Genomic DNA, 18412 nt, shown 5'->3' with positions numbered 1-18412 from the left:
AACTTCTGCCTTCCCAATGGCTTCAGGATAATGCCCTATTTGATCTGACCTGTCTACCCTGTCAAGATTTTAACTCTCTCCTCTACTTAGGTCTCTTCAGTTACAATGGCTTTTTGGTGTTTTGTTTAGTTGGTTGGCAGGTTTCTCAAACATGTCTAATTCTTTCCAACCTTAAGAGTTTCTGCATGTGCTAATCACTCTGCATCTTTGCCTGGTTACCTCCTAGTCACCCTTCAGGTCTCAACTTCAAAGGCTTTCTCAGGATTCTCTGATGTTTCTACCCACTACTGAAGGCTAGATTAGCTCACTCTATCATATACTCTCATTGAAGCCTATGTTTACCTTCGTAGCCCTTTGTGTAACTATAATTAACATTACTAGCATTTGTTTAATGTCTGACTTTTCCACCAGACCAGAAGCTCCATGACAGAGGGACCATATCTGTCTCATCCATTACTGTAAGCCAGAGCTCTACATGGTATGTGGACATGGTTAAATGCTCAGTATTATTTTTTCATTCCTACCTTTGGGCTTTGCATTGCCTGTTCCCTATACCTAGGGCCCCAGATCTGGTCCCTGGAGCCCTTGAACGTCACAAGATTGGCTGTTCATCACTCAGGTCTCAGTACAAAACGCCACCTTCTCAAGAAGCCTTTCATTGATCACTCAATCTCAAGGAATTCTCCATCCTACAAGTATCTCATCATCCTTGTAATTTCTTCAAAGCACTCAGCATTATCTGAAACCACAGCATTTGGAAGACCCAAATAAAATGCTTAGCACAACATAAGCACTCAACAAACATTTGTTTAAGTGAATGAATCTCCTGAATGAGAACAGATGACTTGGGAAACACCCTGAATTCATCAGCAAAACATTTATAAACTATGTCCCAGCAAAGTTGATGAAGAGGCAGTATAGCTTAGTATGCTCTGGAATCACCAGACTGTTTACTTTGAATCCTGGCTCTGTCCTTTACCTGGATAACCTGAGACACTTAACTGCACTTTGGATCTGTTTCCAAAACTGTAAAATGGGAATCAAAGAATCCATTTCAAAGGGTTCTTGAGAATTAAATTAGTGGGTATATGGAAAATGCCAGTACCAAGCACACAGTATACATTTGATTGATGTGTGCTATTATCCGTGAGATTGGGCTTTTATCTCCTAGTTTCAAATCTGCAGTTGACTTTTCCTTTACACCTTATCCCCCAAAAAAGGTTTCTTTCTGGCCTGGTGAAAAAGTCAGATATTAAACAAAAATACTTACACTAGTAATGTTAACTATAGTTACACAAAGGCTACAAAGGTAAACACAGAATGTAATGGAAGTATATGACAGGGTGAACTATCTAGAATCTACCCTTCAGTCATGGGTAGAAACATCAATGCATAGTTCTACAGGGTGTGCACCGTTGAACTCCAAGGGCGTCTTTATTCACATAGATTAAGATACGTGAATGGCAACTTTTGGGATTATCCAACATGTAGCACTGTCCACAAGTTCTGGCAACCCTAAGAATGGTGATATTCAGAAGACTAAGATGGTGATGACCAAAAGACTAAAACGACAAAAAGACACAAGAGACAAAGAAGTACTGTGGAAACTATAAAACTATTATAAAATGATCACTACATTTATGAATATATATTATCTTGAGGTCACTTTCAGAAACAAGTTGGCCAGATTACTGCCTTGACACACAAAAAAGTTCCCAACGTCTGTGATCCAGGATCTAAAGAGATGAATTAAGGCTGAGGACTACAACCAGCTCATGAGGCAGTTTTTCAGAGTGATCGTGCAGCCTTCAGCCACAGGGCAATTAAAAATATTTTAACATTTGCTCACAACAGCACCACAACTTTTATCTCATTTCCCTATCCTTCAAAGAGAGTATCAAAAGGAAATCTGCACCGGGCGTGGTGGCTCACACTTGTAATCCCAACACTTTTGGAGGCCGAGGCAGGTGGATCATGAGGCAGGTGGATCACAAGGTCAAGAGATCGAAACCATCCTGACCAACATGGTGAAACCCCGTCTCTACTAAAAATACAAAATTAGCTGGGCATGGTGGTGCATACCTGTAATCCCAGCTACTCGGGAGGCTGAGGCAGGAGAACCGCTTGAACCCAGAAGGCGGAGGTTGTGGTGAGCCGAGATCGCGCCATTGCACTCTAGCCTGGGCAACAAGAGTGAAACTCCGTCTCAGGGAAAACACACACACACACAAAAATCTGATCTGCTGTAGCTTAATGATTGATGACTAGACAGTGAATGCTTACGTTACCAAAATAAGTTGATTTTTGAGTATATTGAAAAGAGTAAAGAAAATATGCAACTGGGTTCAGAATTATCATGACCATGAAGTTAGTTTTGTGAAAATTCAACAACAAAAAAAGGGCTTCATGCTTACTTTTGCCAAGCATGATGTGGGAAACACAATGTGAGGCTGCTTTTGAGATGTTCTGTTAGATTTATCTAAAATTTAAGGCTGGGCAAGGTGGCTCACGTTTGCAGTCCCAGCACTTTGGGAGGCTGTGGCGGGTGGATCACCTGAGGTCAGAAGTTCAAGACCAGCCTAGTCAACACGGCGAAACCTTGTCTCTACTAAAAATATAAACATTAGCTGGGTATGGCGATGCATACCTGTAATCCCAGCTACTCAGGAGGCTGAGGCAGGAGAATCGCTTGAACCCAAGAGGCAGAGGTTGAAGTGAGCCGAGATCGCACCACTACACTCCAGCCTCGGCAATAGATTGACTCTGTCTCAAAAATAAGTAAATAAATAAAAATTAAAAAAAAATATATAAAATGAGCACTAGATAATTAGGATGGAAACACACAACCTGGGTGTTCCCCTTTATATCAGGGTTTGTCAACCTTGTACTTTTGACATTCTGGATCTGTTAATTCATTGTAGTTAGGGCTGTCTTGTGCACTGCAGATGCTTCAGCAGCATTCCTAGCCTCTACTCATTAAATACCAGTAGCACTACCCCACTCTGACCATCAGAAATGTCCACTGCTAAATGTTTCCTTGGGGGCAAAATCATCCCCAGTTAAGAATCCGCTTTAAATAAATCTTCTAGTATCTCCAACTGTCTAAAGCCTCATCCACTCATATTCTCTCCTCACAGTTGCAAAAAATCTTTCCCCCGGTCTTCCTGGTAATCCAAGCTAAAAAATCCCAAAGCCTACCTTAACATTTCATTTGTCTTTGCCTCCAAAATCCTCAGAAAGCATGCTGTACAACTTCGACAAGGACAGGTCAGTTTTCTTGTTTAAAACCACAGCTGGTGCTGGGCATGGTGGCACACGCCTGTAATCCCAGCACTTTGGGAGGCCGAGGCAGGAGGATCACGAGGTCAGGAGTTCGAGACCAGCCTGACCAACATGGTGAAACCCCGTCTCTACTAAAAATACAAAAATTACCTGGGCATGGTGGTGCACGGCTTTAAACCCAGCTGGCAGATGCAGGACAATCGCCTGAACCTGGGAGGCAGAGGTTAGAGTGACCCGAGATGGCGCCACTGCACGTCAGCCTGGGAGAGAGCGTGACTCCCTCTCAAAAAAAAACAAAAAACAAAAAAACCCACAGTTGGAGGCCAGGTGCGGTGGCTCATGCCTGTAATCCCAGCACTTTGGTAGGCAGAGGAGGGCAGATAACCTGAGGTCAGGAGTTCAAGACCAGACTAGCCAACATGGCAAAACCCCGTCTCTACTAAAAATACAAAAATTAGCTGGGCGTGGTGGCAGGAGCCTGTAACCCAAGCTACTCGAGAGGCTGAGACAGGAGAATCATTTGAACTCAGGAGGTGGAGGTTACAGTGAGCAGAGATCAGGCCACTGCACTCTAGCCTGGGCAACAGAGCGAGACTCTGTCTCAAAACAAAAACTAAAAATAGGCTAGGCACAGTGGCTCACATCTGTAATCCCAGCCCTTTGGGAAGCCAAGGCAGATAGATCACTTGAGGTCAGGAGTTTGAGATCAGCCCGACCAACATGGTGAAACACCGTCTCTACTAAAAAAACACAAAATTAGCCCGGCATGGTGGTGCATGCCTGTAATCCCAGCTACTTGGGATGCTGAGGCAGGAGAATGACTTGAACCGGGGAGGCAGACATTGCAGTGAGCTGAGATCGCACCACTACACTCTAGCCTGGGCAACAAGAGCAAAACTCCGTCTCAATAAATAAATAAATAAATAAAAATAAAAGCACAGTTGGTAAGAGACTTGATACTAAAACTCAAGGCTCAACATCCCCAATTAAGTACTCTTCTCTATTATAACATGCTGCTATCCATCGGTTACAAAGTTTAGTCAGTCCTTCACTGCCAATATGTCTTGCTTCTATCTCTTCCTTTCCATTTCTACCTATAACCTATAGCAATGTTTCTCAAACTTTTGCATGTATCAAAATCACCTGCCTTGTTAAAACACAGAATGCTGGGTCCCAGCTCCAGAGTTTCTAGTTCAGTAAGTTTGGGGTGGGGTCCAAGAATTCGCATTCTAACATGTTCCCAGACACCCAGGTAATGCTCATGCTGCTAATGAGAGACCTAACTTTGAAAACCACTGCCTTAAGAGTTCAGGGTTCCTGTCACCTCAAAAGGTAAGCTATTTGAACATCCTTCTAGACCACCCCTGACCCGAAACTGTAGGTATTACTCCCAAAACATCACTTTGGCCAAATCACTATTAAAAACAAACCGCTGGGTGCAGTGGCTCATGCCTGTAATCCCAGCACTTTGGGAGGCCGAGGCGGGCGGATCATTTGAGGTCAGAAGTTCCAGACCAGCCTGGCCAATAATAGTGAGACCCCGTCTCTACTGAAAATACAAAAAAATTAGCTGGGCATGGTGATGTGTGCCTGTAATCCCAGCTACTCAGGAGGCTGAGGCAGGAGAATCGCTTGAACCCAAGAAGTGTAGGTTACAGTGAGCCGAGATCATGCCATTGCACTCCAGCCTGGACGTCGCAGTGAGACTCCATATCCACAAAAAAAAAAAAAAAAAAAAACAAACAAAAAAAAACTAATGGCTATGTCCATACTTGGCTTTCAAAGTTGTTTAAAATTTCTACCCAACATTATCAGCAGTGCCCCTCAAAAGACACCACCTACTTTAGTACTGCTCATCCATCAGAGATCCACAGAATAGGCCTTATAGTAGTAGTACAAAGCTTATGCTGTCTTTACCACCTGAAAGGCCACCCTCTTCCCTCCTCCTCTCTACCTACCTGAAGGAGGCCTTCACCAATGTATTTGCCAAAAACATTCGTTTGGTCACTATTTGCTGCCTTTTATCTTTAGGGTTTAACTTTTTACCAAGTACTCACAGACAGAGAAAAACCCCAAGAACCTAAAATTTAAAACAGAAAACAAGGATATGAGTGACATACATAAATAAAAGCCTTGACATACACACAAACTGCACAATACTGCTATTTTAACAGATCAAGTGCAATAAGTTCAAAGTTCATGAAAAGAAAGAATGTACCATCTTTTTTTGAAACATGATCAAACACTGGCTATCAAATATTTATAGCTATCTCATTCAGGATGTTAAGCAGACAGACGTCAGGAAGAAAATGTTAAAGTAGGCGGGGAGTGGTGGTTCATGCCTGCAATCTCAGTATTCTGGGAGACCAAGGCAGGTGGATCACCTGAGGTCAGGAGTTCCAGACCAGCCTAGCCAATATGATAAAACCCCATCTCTACTAAAAATACAAAAATTGGCCAGGCATGGTGGCACACACCTGTAATCCCAGCTACTAGGGAGGCTGAGACAGGAGAATCGCCTTAACCTGGGAGCCAGAGGTTGCAGTGAGCTAAGATCGCACCACTACACTCCAACCTGGGCGACAAGAGCGAAACTCCATCTCAAAAAAAAAAAAAAGAAAATATTAAAGTAGCCTCAAAAAAAGAGAAAGTACTCAGCCTACACACAGTGCAGTAAGAGTAGTTATTATTATTAATATTATTTGAGATGGAGTTTCACTATTGTCACCCAGGCTGGAATGCGATGGCGTGATCTCAGCTCACTGCAGCTTCCACCTTCCGGGTTCAGGCAATTCTCCCACCTCAGCATCCCGAGTAGCTCAGACTACAGGTGTGCACCACCATGCCCAGCTAATTTTGTATTTTTAGTAGAGATGGGGTTTCGTCATGTTGACCAGGCTGGTCTCGAACTCCTGACCACAGGTGATCTGCCCGCCTCGGCCTCACAAAGTGCTGGGATTACAGGCGTGAACCACTGCACCCAGCCTGTTTTCTGTATAAAGTACATAAGAGACACTGGATGATATGACAGAAGAAACTTGGAGTTTGGAGTCAGGGTACCTGAGTTCAAGGTCTGGTTTCACCTCTTACCAACTCTGTGATCTTGGGCAAGTCATGGCCCCTCTCTGGGCCTCTCTCTCCATAATTAAAAAAAAAAAAAAAAACAAGATTTAAAACTATACCATCTACCTTACAAAGTTCTTTTGAGAATTAAATAAGGTAATATATATGAAAGAACCTAGCCTACTATCTGACATATAATAAATTTTTACTGAATTTTAACTCTTTTTGATGTGAAAGTGCAATGCAAAAATAAAGTACTATTCCCAAAGTGAGATAAACAGAGAAAATTAATGAAACCTAATTAAGAGTGTCCATTACCCCCCCAAAATAGAAAGATACAAAGAATGTATGTCTATCTACATGATATACGTAATGTATCAATTCCTTGACTTAATAACCAAAACCAAGATCTGAGAATAACACAAACATCATCACTTGCAACTTCACAGCTTTAAGGCTGTCTAAAGGTCAGTAAAACCTAGGCACAGTTTAGGACAGGGTTAGAACAAGGGAACTTAAGGCCGGGCACGGTGGCTCATGCCTGTAATCCCAACACTTTGGGAGGCCGAGGTGGGCGGATCACTGGAGGTCAGGAGTTTGAGACCAGCCTGACCAACATGGTGAAACCCTGTCTCTACTAAAACAATACAAAAATCAGCCAGGCGGGGGTGGTGGGCACCTGTAATCCCAGCTACTAGGGAGACTGAGGCGGAAGAATCGGTTGAACCTGGGAGGCGGAGGTTGCAGTGAGCCGAGATCACGCCATTGCACTCCAGCCTGAGTGACCATAGTGAAACTGTCTCACAAAAGGGGGGGGGGAAAAAAAGAATAGGAGAGCTTAAAATTCAGACTAAACTTTACTTTTTTTTTTTTTTTAATTTTTTGAGACGGAGTCTCTCTCTCTCTGTCACCCAGGCTGGAGTGCAGTGGCATGATCTCAGCTGACGGCAACCTCTGCCTCACGAGTTCAAGCGATTCTCCTGTCTCAGCCTCCTGGGTAGCTGGGATTACAGGCATGTGGTGCCACTACGCCCGGCTAATTTTTGTATTTTTAGTAGAGACAGGGTTTCACCATGTTGGTCAGGCTGGTCTTGAAGTCCTGACGTCAAGCAATCTACTCCCCTTGGCCTCCCAAAGTGCTGGGATTACAGGTGTAAGCCACATCTGGCCACACTAAACTTTTAAAGTCAACTAGACACTTTTATTATTTGTTCTAACGGTCCGAATACCAAATACCATCAATGTGGTATTCTGAGATGTGTGCTACGCATACGTTTTTATTTGTTACAGTTTAGGTCTCTGGTTCTTATCTACGCTGCAAGACCCAATATCCAGATATCCTCCTCATCCCTACCTGCCAAAGTGTCCTCTATTCTAATTTATTAATTTTTTTAGAGACAGGGTCTTGCTCTGTAGCCCAAGCTGGAGTGCACTGGCAAAGTCATAGCTCACCACAGCCTTAAGCCCCTGGGCTCAAGTGATACTTCTGCCTCAACCTCCTGAGTAGCTGGGACCACAGGTGTGAGCCACTGCATCCAGACCCTCCTCCACTCTAGTGGCTTACTACTGGCATTCAAGAAAATTGGTAGCAAAAAAGAGCATATATTAGGGCTTTCAACAACATCGACAAATACTTATTCAGCACTTGCTATGTGTTAGGCCCTATTTGAAGCATCTAGCACATAGCATCAACAAAAACGACGTCCCAACTTTCAAGGAGCTTATACTCTAGTGGGAAGCTATACACAAAGTACAGTAGTGATTAGTGCTCAGCAAAATAAAACAGAAAATGATAGGGCTTAAATATAACCCTCATTCTACGGGCCCAAAATATAGCTTACTGTGGAAGACTGACATGTAAGAATAAAAAATTAGCTCCATCATTATCTGCATTTTTGAATCACTCAAAAATGGTCAAGTTTTTCCTACATTTATTAGGAGGGAGGCCGCAACAATGAGACCAGTGTGCTCTCTACCAACACAGACTAAAGACTAAACCTCATAAAATAATCAGAAATAAACTAATTCAACAATGTAGACCACATATAATTTTTTCTAGTTAACGTTATACTTTCATACTAGAAAAAAAAAAGGCTTAAAATAAATATTCTATTTTACTTAGTCCATTCCCAGTCAAAAAGACCTCAGGGTGGGAAGGGGGACCAGGTGCAGTGGCTCACACTTATAATCCCAAGACCTGGGGAGGCTGGAGAGGCCTCCAGGCAGGAGAGAGGATCACCTAAGCCCAGGAGTTCAAGACCAGTCTGGGCAACAAGTGAAAACCTGTCTCCAGAAAGATTTTAAAAATAAGCCAGGTGTGGTGGCATGTATCTGTGGTCCAAGCCACTCAGGAGACTGAGGTAAGAGGATCACCTGGGGAGGCTGATGCTGCAGCGGTAGTGCCATTGCACTCTAGCCTGGGCAACAGAGTAAGACCCCGTATAGAAAAAAAAAAAAAAAAAAAAAGGGCCAGGCATGGTAGCTCACGCCTGTAATCCCAGCACTCTGGGAGGCCCAGGAGGACAGATCGCCTGAGGTCAGGAGTTTGAAACCAGCCTGGCTAACGTCGTGAAACCCCGTATCTACTTAAAATACAAAATTAGCCGGGCACGGTGATGCATGCCTGTAATCCCAGCTACTTGGAGGCTGAAGCAGGAGAATCGCTTGAACCCGGGAAGGGGAGGTTGCGGTGAGCCCAGATTGCACCATTGCACTACAGCCTGGGCAACAAGAGCAAAACTCCACCTCAAAAAAAAAAAAAAATTAAATTTAAAAAAAGATAATCTGGTAATCGCTGCTGAATTTGGGGAGACACTTTCAAGGGTAACCCAAGGAAAGGTGGGACTATTACCAGAGTTTCAGCGGCCCCAGTTCCTTGCAACAGATAAATGATTTAGCTATTTCATAGAGAATTATATGTAAGACAAGTTAACAGGATTGAATATCTGATAATATAATAACATCTTTTAGAAAAGCTCTCCATTTGTTTTTTTTTTTTTTTTTGCTAGACGAAAGTGCTAAAAGCTCTCAATTTCATCAAGATTGACAAGCACACCAGGCATAGTGGCTCACACCTGTAATCCCAGCACTTTGGGAAGCCAAGGTGGATCACTTGAGTCTGGGAGTTCAAGACCAGACTGAGCAAAAAAAACCAGACCAGCCTGAACAGCCTGAGCAGGGAGAGCCTGCCTTTACAGAAAAAATTAAAAATTAGCCAGGTGTGGTGGCACATGCCTGTAGTCCCAGCTACAGTCCCATGTTGAGATGGGAGGATCACTTGAGCCAGGCGGTTGAAGCTACAATGAGCTATGATCACGCCACTGCACTCTAGCCTGTGCAACAGAGTAACACCCTGTCTCCAAAAAAAAAAGAAATACAGAAATAAATCATTGTTACCTCAGAACAACCCACCCTGGCATCAAAAGGAAGCTTCTATCCCTCCCACTTGAGTACCTCCTCAGGTATACAAACTCGCCTCAGAGATCTGGCTTTGTTCTGGCAATCTATATATAAAAGTACTAATATTTTCATTACCTAAAAAAAAATTAAGTCTTGCTTAAAAGAAGCCAAACATTGTTTATACACCCTTGTCAATTCCTAGCTGTTCAACTCCAACAATGCAAAATATTCTAGTTCCAGAAAGTGTAGCTTACGTTCCAAATTTACACATATACACCATCTTCAAAGGCGCATTTCTTTTCCACATGTAATAGGTAAATAACGAAGCTTGGAAAAACAACCCTTTTTTTTTTTTTTTTTTTTTTTTGAGACAGAGTCTCGCTGTGTCGCCCAGGTTGGAGTGCAGCGGCGCCATCTCAGCTCACTGCAACCTCCACCTCCTGGGTTCAAGCAATTCTCCTGTCTCAGCCTCCTGAGTAGCTGGGACCACGGGCGCCTGCCACCACGCCCGGCTAATTTTTGTATTTTTAGTAGGGACAGGGTTTCACCTTGTTGGTCAGGCTGGTCTCAAACTCCTGACCTCAAGTGATCCACCCACCTCGGCCTCCCAAACTGCTGGGATTACAGGCCTGAGCAACCGTGCCCAGCCAAAAAACAATCTTTGTGTGAGAAATGGGGGTCTATGTTGCCCAGACTGGTCTCGAACTCCTGCACTCAAGTAATCCTCCCTCCCCGGCCTCCCAAAGTGCTGGGAGTATAGGTGTGAGTCACCATAACTGGCAAAAAACAATTTTTTAAAACTAGTTATTCCTTTTTTTTTTTTTTTTAGATGGAGTTTTGCTCTGGTTCCCCAGGCTGGAGTGCAACAGCATGATCTTGGCTCAGCGCAACCTGTCTCATAGGTTCAAGTGATTCTCCTGCCTCAGCCTCCTTAGTAGCTGGGATTACAGGCATGCACCACCACACTCGGTTAATTTTGTATTTTCAGGAGAGACGGGGTTTCTCCATGTTGTGTCAGGCTGGTCTCAATCTCCCAACCTCAGGTGATGGGCCCGCCTGGGCCTCCCAAAGTTCTGGGATTACAGGTATGAGACAGGGCCCTTGGCCTTTTTTTTTTTTTTTTTTTTTTGAGGCGGAGTCTCGCTCAGTCACCCAGGCCAGAGTGCAATGGTGTGATCTCAGTTCACTGCAACCTCTGCCTCTCAGGTTCAAGTGATTCTCCTGACTCAGCCTCCTGAGTAGCTGGGATTACAGGCACCCTACACCACGCCCGGCTAATTTTTTTTTTTTTTTTTTTTTGAGATGGAGTCTCACTGTCACCCAGGCTGGAGTGCAGTGGCGCAATCTCAGCTCAGTGCAACCTCCACCTCCCAAGTTCAAGCAATTCTCCTGCCTCAGCCTCCCCAGTAGCTAGGATTACAGGCACGTACCACCACCCCCAGTGCCCAGCTAATTTTTGTATTTTTAGTAGAGATGGGGTTTCACCATGTTGGCCAGGCTGGTTTCAAACTCTTGACCTCAGGTGATCCTCCTGCCTAGGCCTCCCAAAGTGATGGGATTACAGGCGTGAGTCACCACACCCAGCCCTTAACTAGTTATTTCTGATTTTTTTTTTCCAAAAATGACTTGTTGGGAGGCCAAGGTGGGCAGATCGTTTGAGCCCAGGAGTTCAAGACTAGCCTTCGGAACATGGCAAAACCCTACCTCTACAAAAAATACAAAAATTAGCCAGGCATGGTGGCACAGGGTTGTAGTCCTAGCTACCTGGGAAGCTGACGTGGGAAGATCACTTGAGACCAGGATGTCGAGGCTTCTATGACCTGTGGTCACGCCACTGCACTCTAGACTGGGCGACAAAGACAGACCCTATCTCAAAAAAAGGAAAAAAAAAAAAAACAAATAAGAAAGTTCCCTCCAGGCCAGGCGCAGTGGCTCACGCCCGTAATCCCACCATTTTGGGAGGCCGAGGCAGGCAGATCACGAGGTCAGGACATTGAGATCATCCTGGCTAACATGGAGAAACCCTGCCTCTACTAAAAAATATAAAAAACAAAAAAACTAGCCAGGCGTGGCAGCGGGTGCCTGTAGTACTAGCTACTCAGGCTGAGACAAGAGAATGGTGTGAACCCGGGAGGTGGAGCTTGCAGTGAGCTGAGATCATGCCACTGCACTCCAGCCTGGGCCACAGAGCAAAACTCCGTCTCAAAAAAAAAAAAAAAAAGAAAAAGAAAGTTCCCTCCAAATATATAATGTGCCCTCTTACACAAACACTGCTAAGATAGCACATTAAACAAAAGAAAACATACGCTAATTAAGGGTTAATGTATGCAACAGGTAGCAATCACCTTACAACTTAAAGAAAAAAAAAAAATCTTGCCAAGACAAAAGTCAAGAGTACTTGTCTCTCCTTCCCACTATACCTCCCTACCTTGTTCTTTTAAAAAAAAAAAAAAAAAAAAAAAAGTGGGCCAGGTGCAGTGGCTTGCACCTGTAATCCCAGCACTTTGGGAGGCTGAAGTGGGTAGATCACCTGAGGTCAGGAGTTCGAAACCAGCCTGGCCAATGTAGCGAAACCCCGTCTCAACTAAAAATACAAAAAAATTAGCCGGGTATGGTGGCAGGCACCTGTAATCGCAGCTACTTGGGAAGCTGAGGCAGGAGACTCGTTTGAACCCGGGAGGCAGAGGTTGCAGTGAGCCAAGATCGCGCCATTACACTCTGAGCGAGAGTGAGACTCTGTCTCAAAAAAATAAAATAAAATAAAAGAAGTGAAGCCGGGCACAGTGGCTCACACCTGTAATCCCACCAATTTGGGAGGCCGATGTGGATCATTTGAGGTCAGGAGTTCGAGACCAGCCTGGCCAACATGGTGAAATTCCATCTTTACTAAAAATATAAAAATTATCTGGGTGTAGTGGCAGGCACCTGTAGTCCCAGCTACTCGGGATGCTGAGGCAGGAGAATCACCTGAACCTGGGAGCCAGAGGTTGTAAGTGAGCCCTGACAGTGCCACTGCACTCCAGCCTGTGCAACAGAGTAAGACTCGTTCTCAAAACAAACAAACAACAAAACCCAAAAGTCCGGGCACAGTGGCTCATGCCTGTAATCCCAGCACTTCGGGAGGCTGAGGCAGGCGGATCACCAGAGGTCAGGAGTTCGAGACCAGCCTGGCCAACAAGGTGAAACCCCGCCTTTACTAAAAATACAAAAATCAGCCAGGTGTGGTGGTAGGCACCTGTAATCTCAGCTACTCTGGAGGCTGAGACAGGAGAATCACTTGAACCCAGGAGGAAGAGGTCGTAGTAAGCAGAGATAGTGCCAATGGACACCAGCCTGGGTGACAAGAGTGAAACTCCGTCTCAAAAAAAAAAGTGAAAAGTTTTGCTTGCTAGAAAGGCTCTTCCTTTAAAGTCTGGACTGCAAAATCCCTTAGATATCTACCTAACAACTTGACATGATAAAAGTGAATTCCATATAGCAATAACTACCTGGGAAAGGAGTTTTATGGCATCGTCTCTTTTTCTGTTCCCAAAGAAAAGTTTAATTCAAGAAATGTAAAATATATATATATCACAATGATACAATATTGCACTATGGATACGCTTAATTTCTACAAAGTTAGAGATGAAGAATTATAATCTCAACACATGAACTGGGAACGAGACAAATCTCTGAAATTAGGCTCACCAGAATATATGCATGCTGAATATATACTTCCCAATATACACCAAACCTTTCTAGCAGTCACAAAACAAATAAATAAATATGCCAGGTACTGTGGCTCACGCTTGTAATCCCAGCACTTTGTAATGCCAAGGTGGGAGGATTGCTTAAGGCCAGGAGTTCAAGACTAGCATGGGCAACATAGCAAGACCCCGTCTCTAAGAAAAAAAAAAAAAAAAAATCTGAAAATTAGCCTGGCATGGTGGCACATGACTGTAGTCCCAGCTACTCAGGAGGCTGGAATGGAAGATTGCTTGAGCCCAAGAATTTGAGACTACAGTGAGTTATAATCACACCACTGAACTTCACCCTGGGCAGAGCAAGATCCTGTCTATGTAAATAAAAATAAAAGGCCGGGCACGGTGGCTCACGCCTGTAATCCCAGCACTTCGGGAGGCCGAGGCGGGCAGATCACAAGGTCAGGAGATCGAGACCATCCTGCCTAACATGGTGAAACCCCGTCTCCACTAAAAGTACAAAAAATTAGCCGGGCGCAATAGTCCTGGCTACTCAGGAGGCTGAGGCAGGAGAATGGCGTGAACCTGGGAGGCAGAGCTTGCAGTGAGCAGAGATCGCGCCACTGCACTCCAGCCTGGGCAACAGAGCCAGACCCTGCCTCAATCAATCAGTCAATCAATCAATCAATATAAAAATAAAAATAAATAAATAAAAATAAAAAACAGGCCATGGCCAGGTACAGTGGCTCACGTCTGTAATCCCAGCACTTTGGGAGGCCAAGGCGGGTGGATCACGAGGTCAGGAGATCAAGATCTTCCTGGCCAACATGGTAAAACTCCATTCTCTACTAAAAATACAAAAATGAGCTGGGCGTGGTGGCCTGTAACTACAGTCCCAGCTACTTCGGAGGCTGAGGCAGGAGGATCACTTGAACCCGGGAGGCGGAGGCTGCGGTGAGCTCAGACCACGCTGCTGCACTCCAAGCCTGGGCGATAGAGTAAGACTCGATCTCAATAAAAATAAATAATAAGTCTTTTCTCAAAAAGAGTAAGGATCACTAGAAAATGTATTGGAGAACCATTCGTTTTCTCCTAAATTCAATCTAAAATGCAGAGCCAAATAAAACCACCATAAATTCCTTTAGTAATCTTCTAGGCCTTTCAGTTCAGCAAATTTCACATACTACATACAATTCTGTGGCTTTCCTCATTGCCCACTCTTCAAACACAAATTCAAATTTTTATTAATACTGTGAGACTATTAATAAAGCTCTCTTTGGCTAAGAAAAACAAAAATTGAATTCTTAAACTCCAATAGGGAAACCTTAAGAAGAAAACATGGCTTAAAGGATCCAAGTGTTCGTATACAGATATAAGCTAATCCTTTCAAATCATGTCTAAAATTTCTTTCAACAACATCTCATACATTCCTCCCAAAACACAGAACTTTATCAGCATCCAGTATTCTACCTGTCTTCAATCAATCCCAACAACCCTTCAAAGCTACCAAAGTGTTAATTTATAAAACAAAAGAGAATAATTCATAGTTCTACTCCCCAGCTCAAAGTCACAAATCAAATCTTAAAAAATGTATTCAACTATCCTTCCTCAAACAGCTTTGCCTCCAAAATTTATATTCTAATCTAACTTAATCAGGTGTATTACAAAGTCAGTATTGTAAAATTAGGAATCTTTGTCACATTGTAATCCATAAAATCCTTGGGTATACAATGGTTTCTATAAAAGCTAAAGGCTACATAGAACTCCATTTCCAAACAGGATAAATATATAAAACATAAAATATTTTTGGCCAAAAGCCAAATTCAATATTAATACACCTTTCCCCCTCCTCTGGTGCACAGAAAAGTCACCTGAAAAGTTCTAATCACAGATTCACAGTATATTCACAAATGGAAACAAAACAGTTACCCTACTTCAAAACTGGAGGGTGTGGTGGGGGGAGAAAATACTAACCAATCTCTGGCTGTAACGAATCCTTTCTTCTTCGGGTTCCATCTCTCACTCTTCTGTTGAAATTACTGTAAAGAAACCACTCCAGGGCTGCCTTCCTCTTCCTCCTTAGGAACCAGATTGCAACACTAAAGAATAATGATACAAGCATAAATGAGAACTCATTCTCAAACTTGTGCTTTCTGTTCGCGGAAAGGAGTATTTAAGGTAACTGTTAAAGGTTCTCTGAAAAATCAGGTTCCTCTTCATGAGTTTGGGACCTTTCTGCTTTTGGGCAAGTGGTTCCATGTCATGTTCAACATTAATCACATTACAACTGTCGGAGGCCTAGACGAAACGAGATGTTGGTTTCAGTTCCTTGTGGATGGGCCACACCACTAGTTTCTCCCCACAGGATTACCACTAGCAAGGATCCCCTTCGTGACAGCATCAGCAAGAAAAAAAAAGCTCAGGACTTTTATCTCTAGAGAGCTGACCAGGTGAAACACCACTGAACTAATCCCAATCCTAACCAAATTAGTTCTCTCTCACCAGTAATCAGAAACTAAAGGAAAGAAGGGCAGACTATGTAAAAAGAGGACAAGAAATTAGGATTTAAATGACCCCAAAACAATTTCCCATACCCCTCCTGTAAGGCCGTGCACAATCGTCGCCTTCCTTTCTAGACTCCCCGGGTCTTTTCATTCTCAAATCTACCCTCCACCCCAACACAAGATGTGCACAACTCTGAAACAAATTTCAGAGGCGCAAATCAAGGACCAAAATTCCATCTGATCTTTTTGGATAAAGTAATAAAATAAACGATCGCATCTATGGATACGAGGAAAATACATCTTGTCCAAAAATGCAATAAAAGACCGGCCGGCGCGACGGTCAATCGGCAATACCAAGAAAGGGTTTCCTTTTTTCTAAATATTCTCGTGGATAATGGCTTCCATTGAGAACGCAGGTTCCCCCCGTTTTTGTCACTACATTACAGCCACGTTAACAGCATCCTTTCAAAACTGCTACGAGACCAGAGGACCCGATGACACAGTTTGCGAGAGCAGTTGGTGGCAGAGCCCTCCCGGAGGAAGCCCTGGCCCGAAGTCCGGAGGGAAACCGTGCTTGCACCCCCTGGGCGACGACCACCCGGGCTTGGAGCAGCCACGGCCGGAGAGGAAAAAGGGCGAATGTCGCTGGGCTCCCCCAGGAAAAGGCGTTTCAATGGTTCACCCATCGGAAAAAGAAATAGAAACTTTACATTCAGTCTTTGGATAACACAGTCAACCAAACTTCCAAATGAGGGGGGAGGGGGAAACTCACCGGAGATTCTGCTCTTGAGTTCTTGTCCAAGTGAGAAGTAAAAGATTCCAAAGCTGAGAGGAATAATTAAATCCCAAACGTCGTCTTCGGTTTTTCCGTGATCAACCCAGTATCCAGAGAGGGTCAGAGCGACCAGGAAAAGGGAGCAAACAGTTGCTGAATCAAACCTCCTCTTCTGGCTTTGGAGACCGGGAGTCGGAGGCGTCAGGAGAGGCGAGCGCGACCCCTCGGCGCCGAGCCCGGGGCGCCCCCGCCTCCCCCGGGCCAGTGGTCAGCAGCCCGGGCCCGAGCCCCGGGCCGGCCCCGGCCGCAGGGAGCGCCCTCCTCGCCGTGCCCTCGGCCAGCAGGGGCTGGTCGCCTCCGGGAGCAGCGGCCGATCAGCTGAGACCGGCCGGCCCGAGGCTCCCCGCGCCGCCCCGGCCCCCCGGAACGCGGGCCCCGGCCCCGGGGGGCGGACAGGGCGGGAGCGGCGCGGCACGCCGGGTTGGGGGCCCTGGCTCCCCTCGCGTCTCCCCCTCAGCTCCGGCTCCGCGCTGCGGGACGAGCCCCCCGGCTACTCCCCAGTCGCAGAGGAGGGATTCCGGGGGATGGGCCCCCTGGCGTTGCCCCTCTTCCCGGAGCGCCCCCTGCCCAGGAAAGACAGAGCGGCGACAGGCCCAGCCGCTGGGAAGGTGCTCCGCGAGCCGCCGCCGCCGCTGCCGGGGAGGGGTGTTGTTTCCCTCACACAGGAGGAGCCGCTGAAGCAGCCGCCGCCATTTTGAACCCGTCAGACTCTCACATACACACAGCTCCTCCGAGGCGCACTGCGCAGGCGCCACCTCCCCACCCCTCCTCCAGCTCGCCTCTCCACCCCCCACCCCCTTCAGGCCTCCCTGCGCTTCTTACCGCTCTCCTGGGCGCGCGTGAACGCGCACGCGTCACTCCCCTCTAACGCGGACACACCGCCGGCGCGCGCACGCGCGGATGCGTCGGCCTCGAATCGCCCGCGCCCCGCGACGCCGACGCGGCTCCCTGCGCCCCCTCGCGTCAGGCCACCCGCCCGCCCGCCCTCCCGCCGGCCCGCCGCCCCCGCTCCCCGTCGGCGTTCTTCCAGGGCTCGGGCCCGGCCGGCTGCTCGCGCCTGCGCGAAGGGCACCGATCCTCCTCCGCGCGCCCTCCCCCCACGCAACCTCACACACACTTCGCCTCTGTGACCCCGCCCCTCGCGGCCAGCTGCGCCGGTCGCCCTCCCCCACCCCCCTTGGGAGGGTGGTGACCCCCCCCCCTACCCCCTACAAAACATATCACCCCCCCAAGCAGTGAGAGACATGCGCCCCCTTCCCCTTCAACCGCCCTCGGCCCCAGGCGGCCCGTCACAGTCACACAACCTGAGGGCCGGGAGGCCTGGGCCAGGGCAACCGATGCCCGCCTCAAAGCAGGGTCTCCCGGGGTCAGGTCGCCGGGCTGGGCCTGCGCGACCTGGGCTCCCGGCTCAGGCCTGCCCAGGGCGAGAGGGCGCAGGGAAGGGGTGCATGGCCGCCGGCTGCCTTCCCTTCGCGTGCCGGCCGGTGGGCCGAGGCCGGCCTGCCCGCCATCCCTAGGCAGGCCCCGGCGCCGCCGCCACGGGGCCCGTCCGCCCTGGGCCCGGGGGCTCCTCGGTGCAGCGGCCTGGCCCCGCCTCACCCACTGCTCGTCGCTCCGAAGGGGCAGGAAACAGGAGTAGCATGTCTGTC

General features: G+C 46.6%; 1 protein-coding gene across 4 annotated transcripts in view; it reads right to left on the bottom strand.

Annotated features, from left to right (window-relative positions):
* Positions 1 to 17525, bottom strand: part of KDM2A (lysine demethylase 2A) — a 143127-nt gene extending 125602 nt beyond the window's left edge. For 2 of the 4 annotated variants that reach the window (XM_003909488.5, XM_031653748.1), the window contains exons 1-2: positions 16701 to 17525; positions 15399 to 15523 (exon numbers count right to left, since the gene is read on the bottom strand). In XM_003909488.5, the coding sequence (XP_003909537.1) occupies positions 15399 to 15440 (42 nt within the window). In that variant the 5' untranslated portion in view covers positions 15441 to 15523; positions 16701 to 17525. Of the gene's footprint in view, positions 1 to 5240; positions 5363 to 15398; positions 15524 to 16700 lie in introns of all 4 variants that reach the window. The other 2 variants (XM_009185543.4, XM_021925499.2) reach the window with 2 other exon arrangements.
* Between the last annotated feature and the right edge of the window lie 887 nt (positions 17526 to 18412).

The sequence above is a fragment of the Papio anubis genome, chromosome 12 (genome assembly GCF_008728515.1).
Source record: "Papio anubis isolate 15944 chromosome 12, Panubis1.0, whole genome shotgun sequence".
Lineage (NCBI taxonomy): Eukaryota > Metazoa > Chordata > Mammalia > Primates > Cercopithecidae > Papio > Papio anubis.
This window is presented reverse-complemented; position numbering and strand designations above follow the sequence as displayed.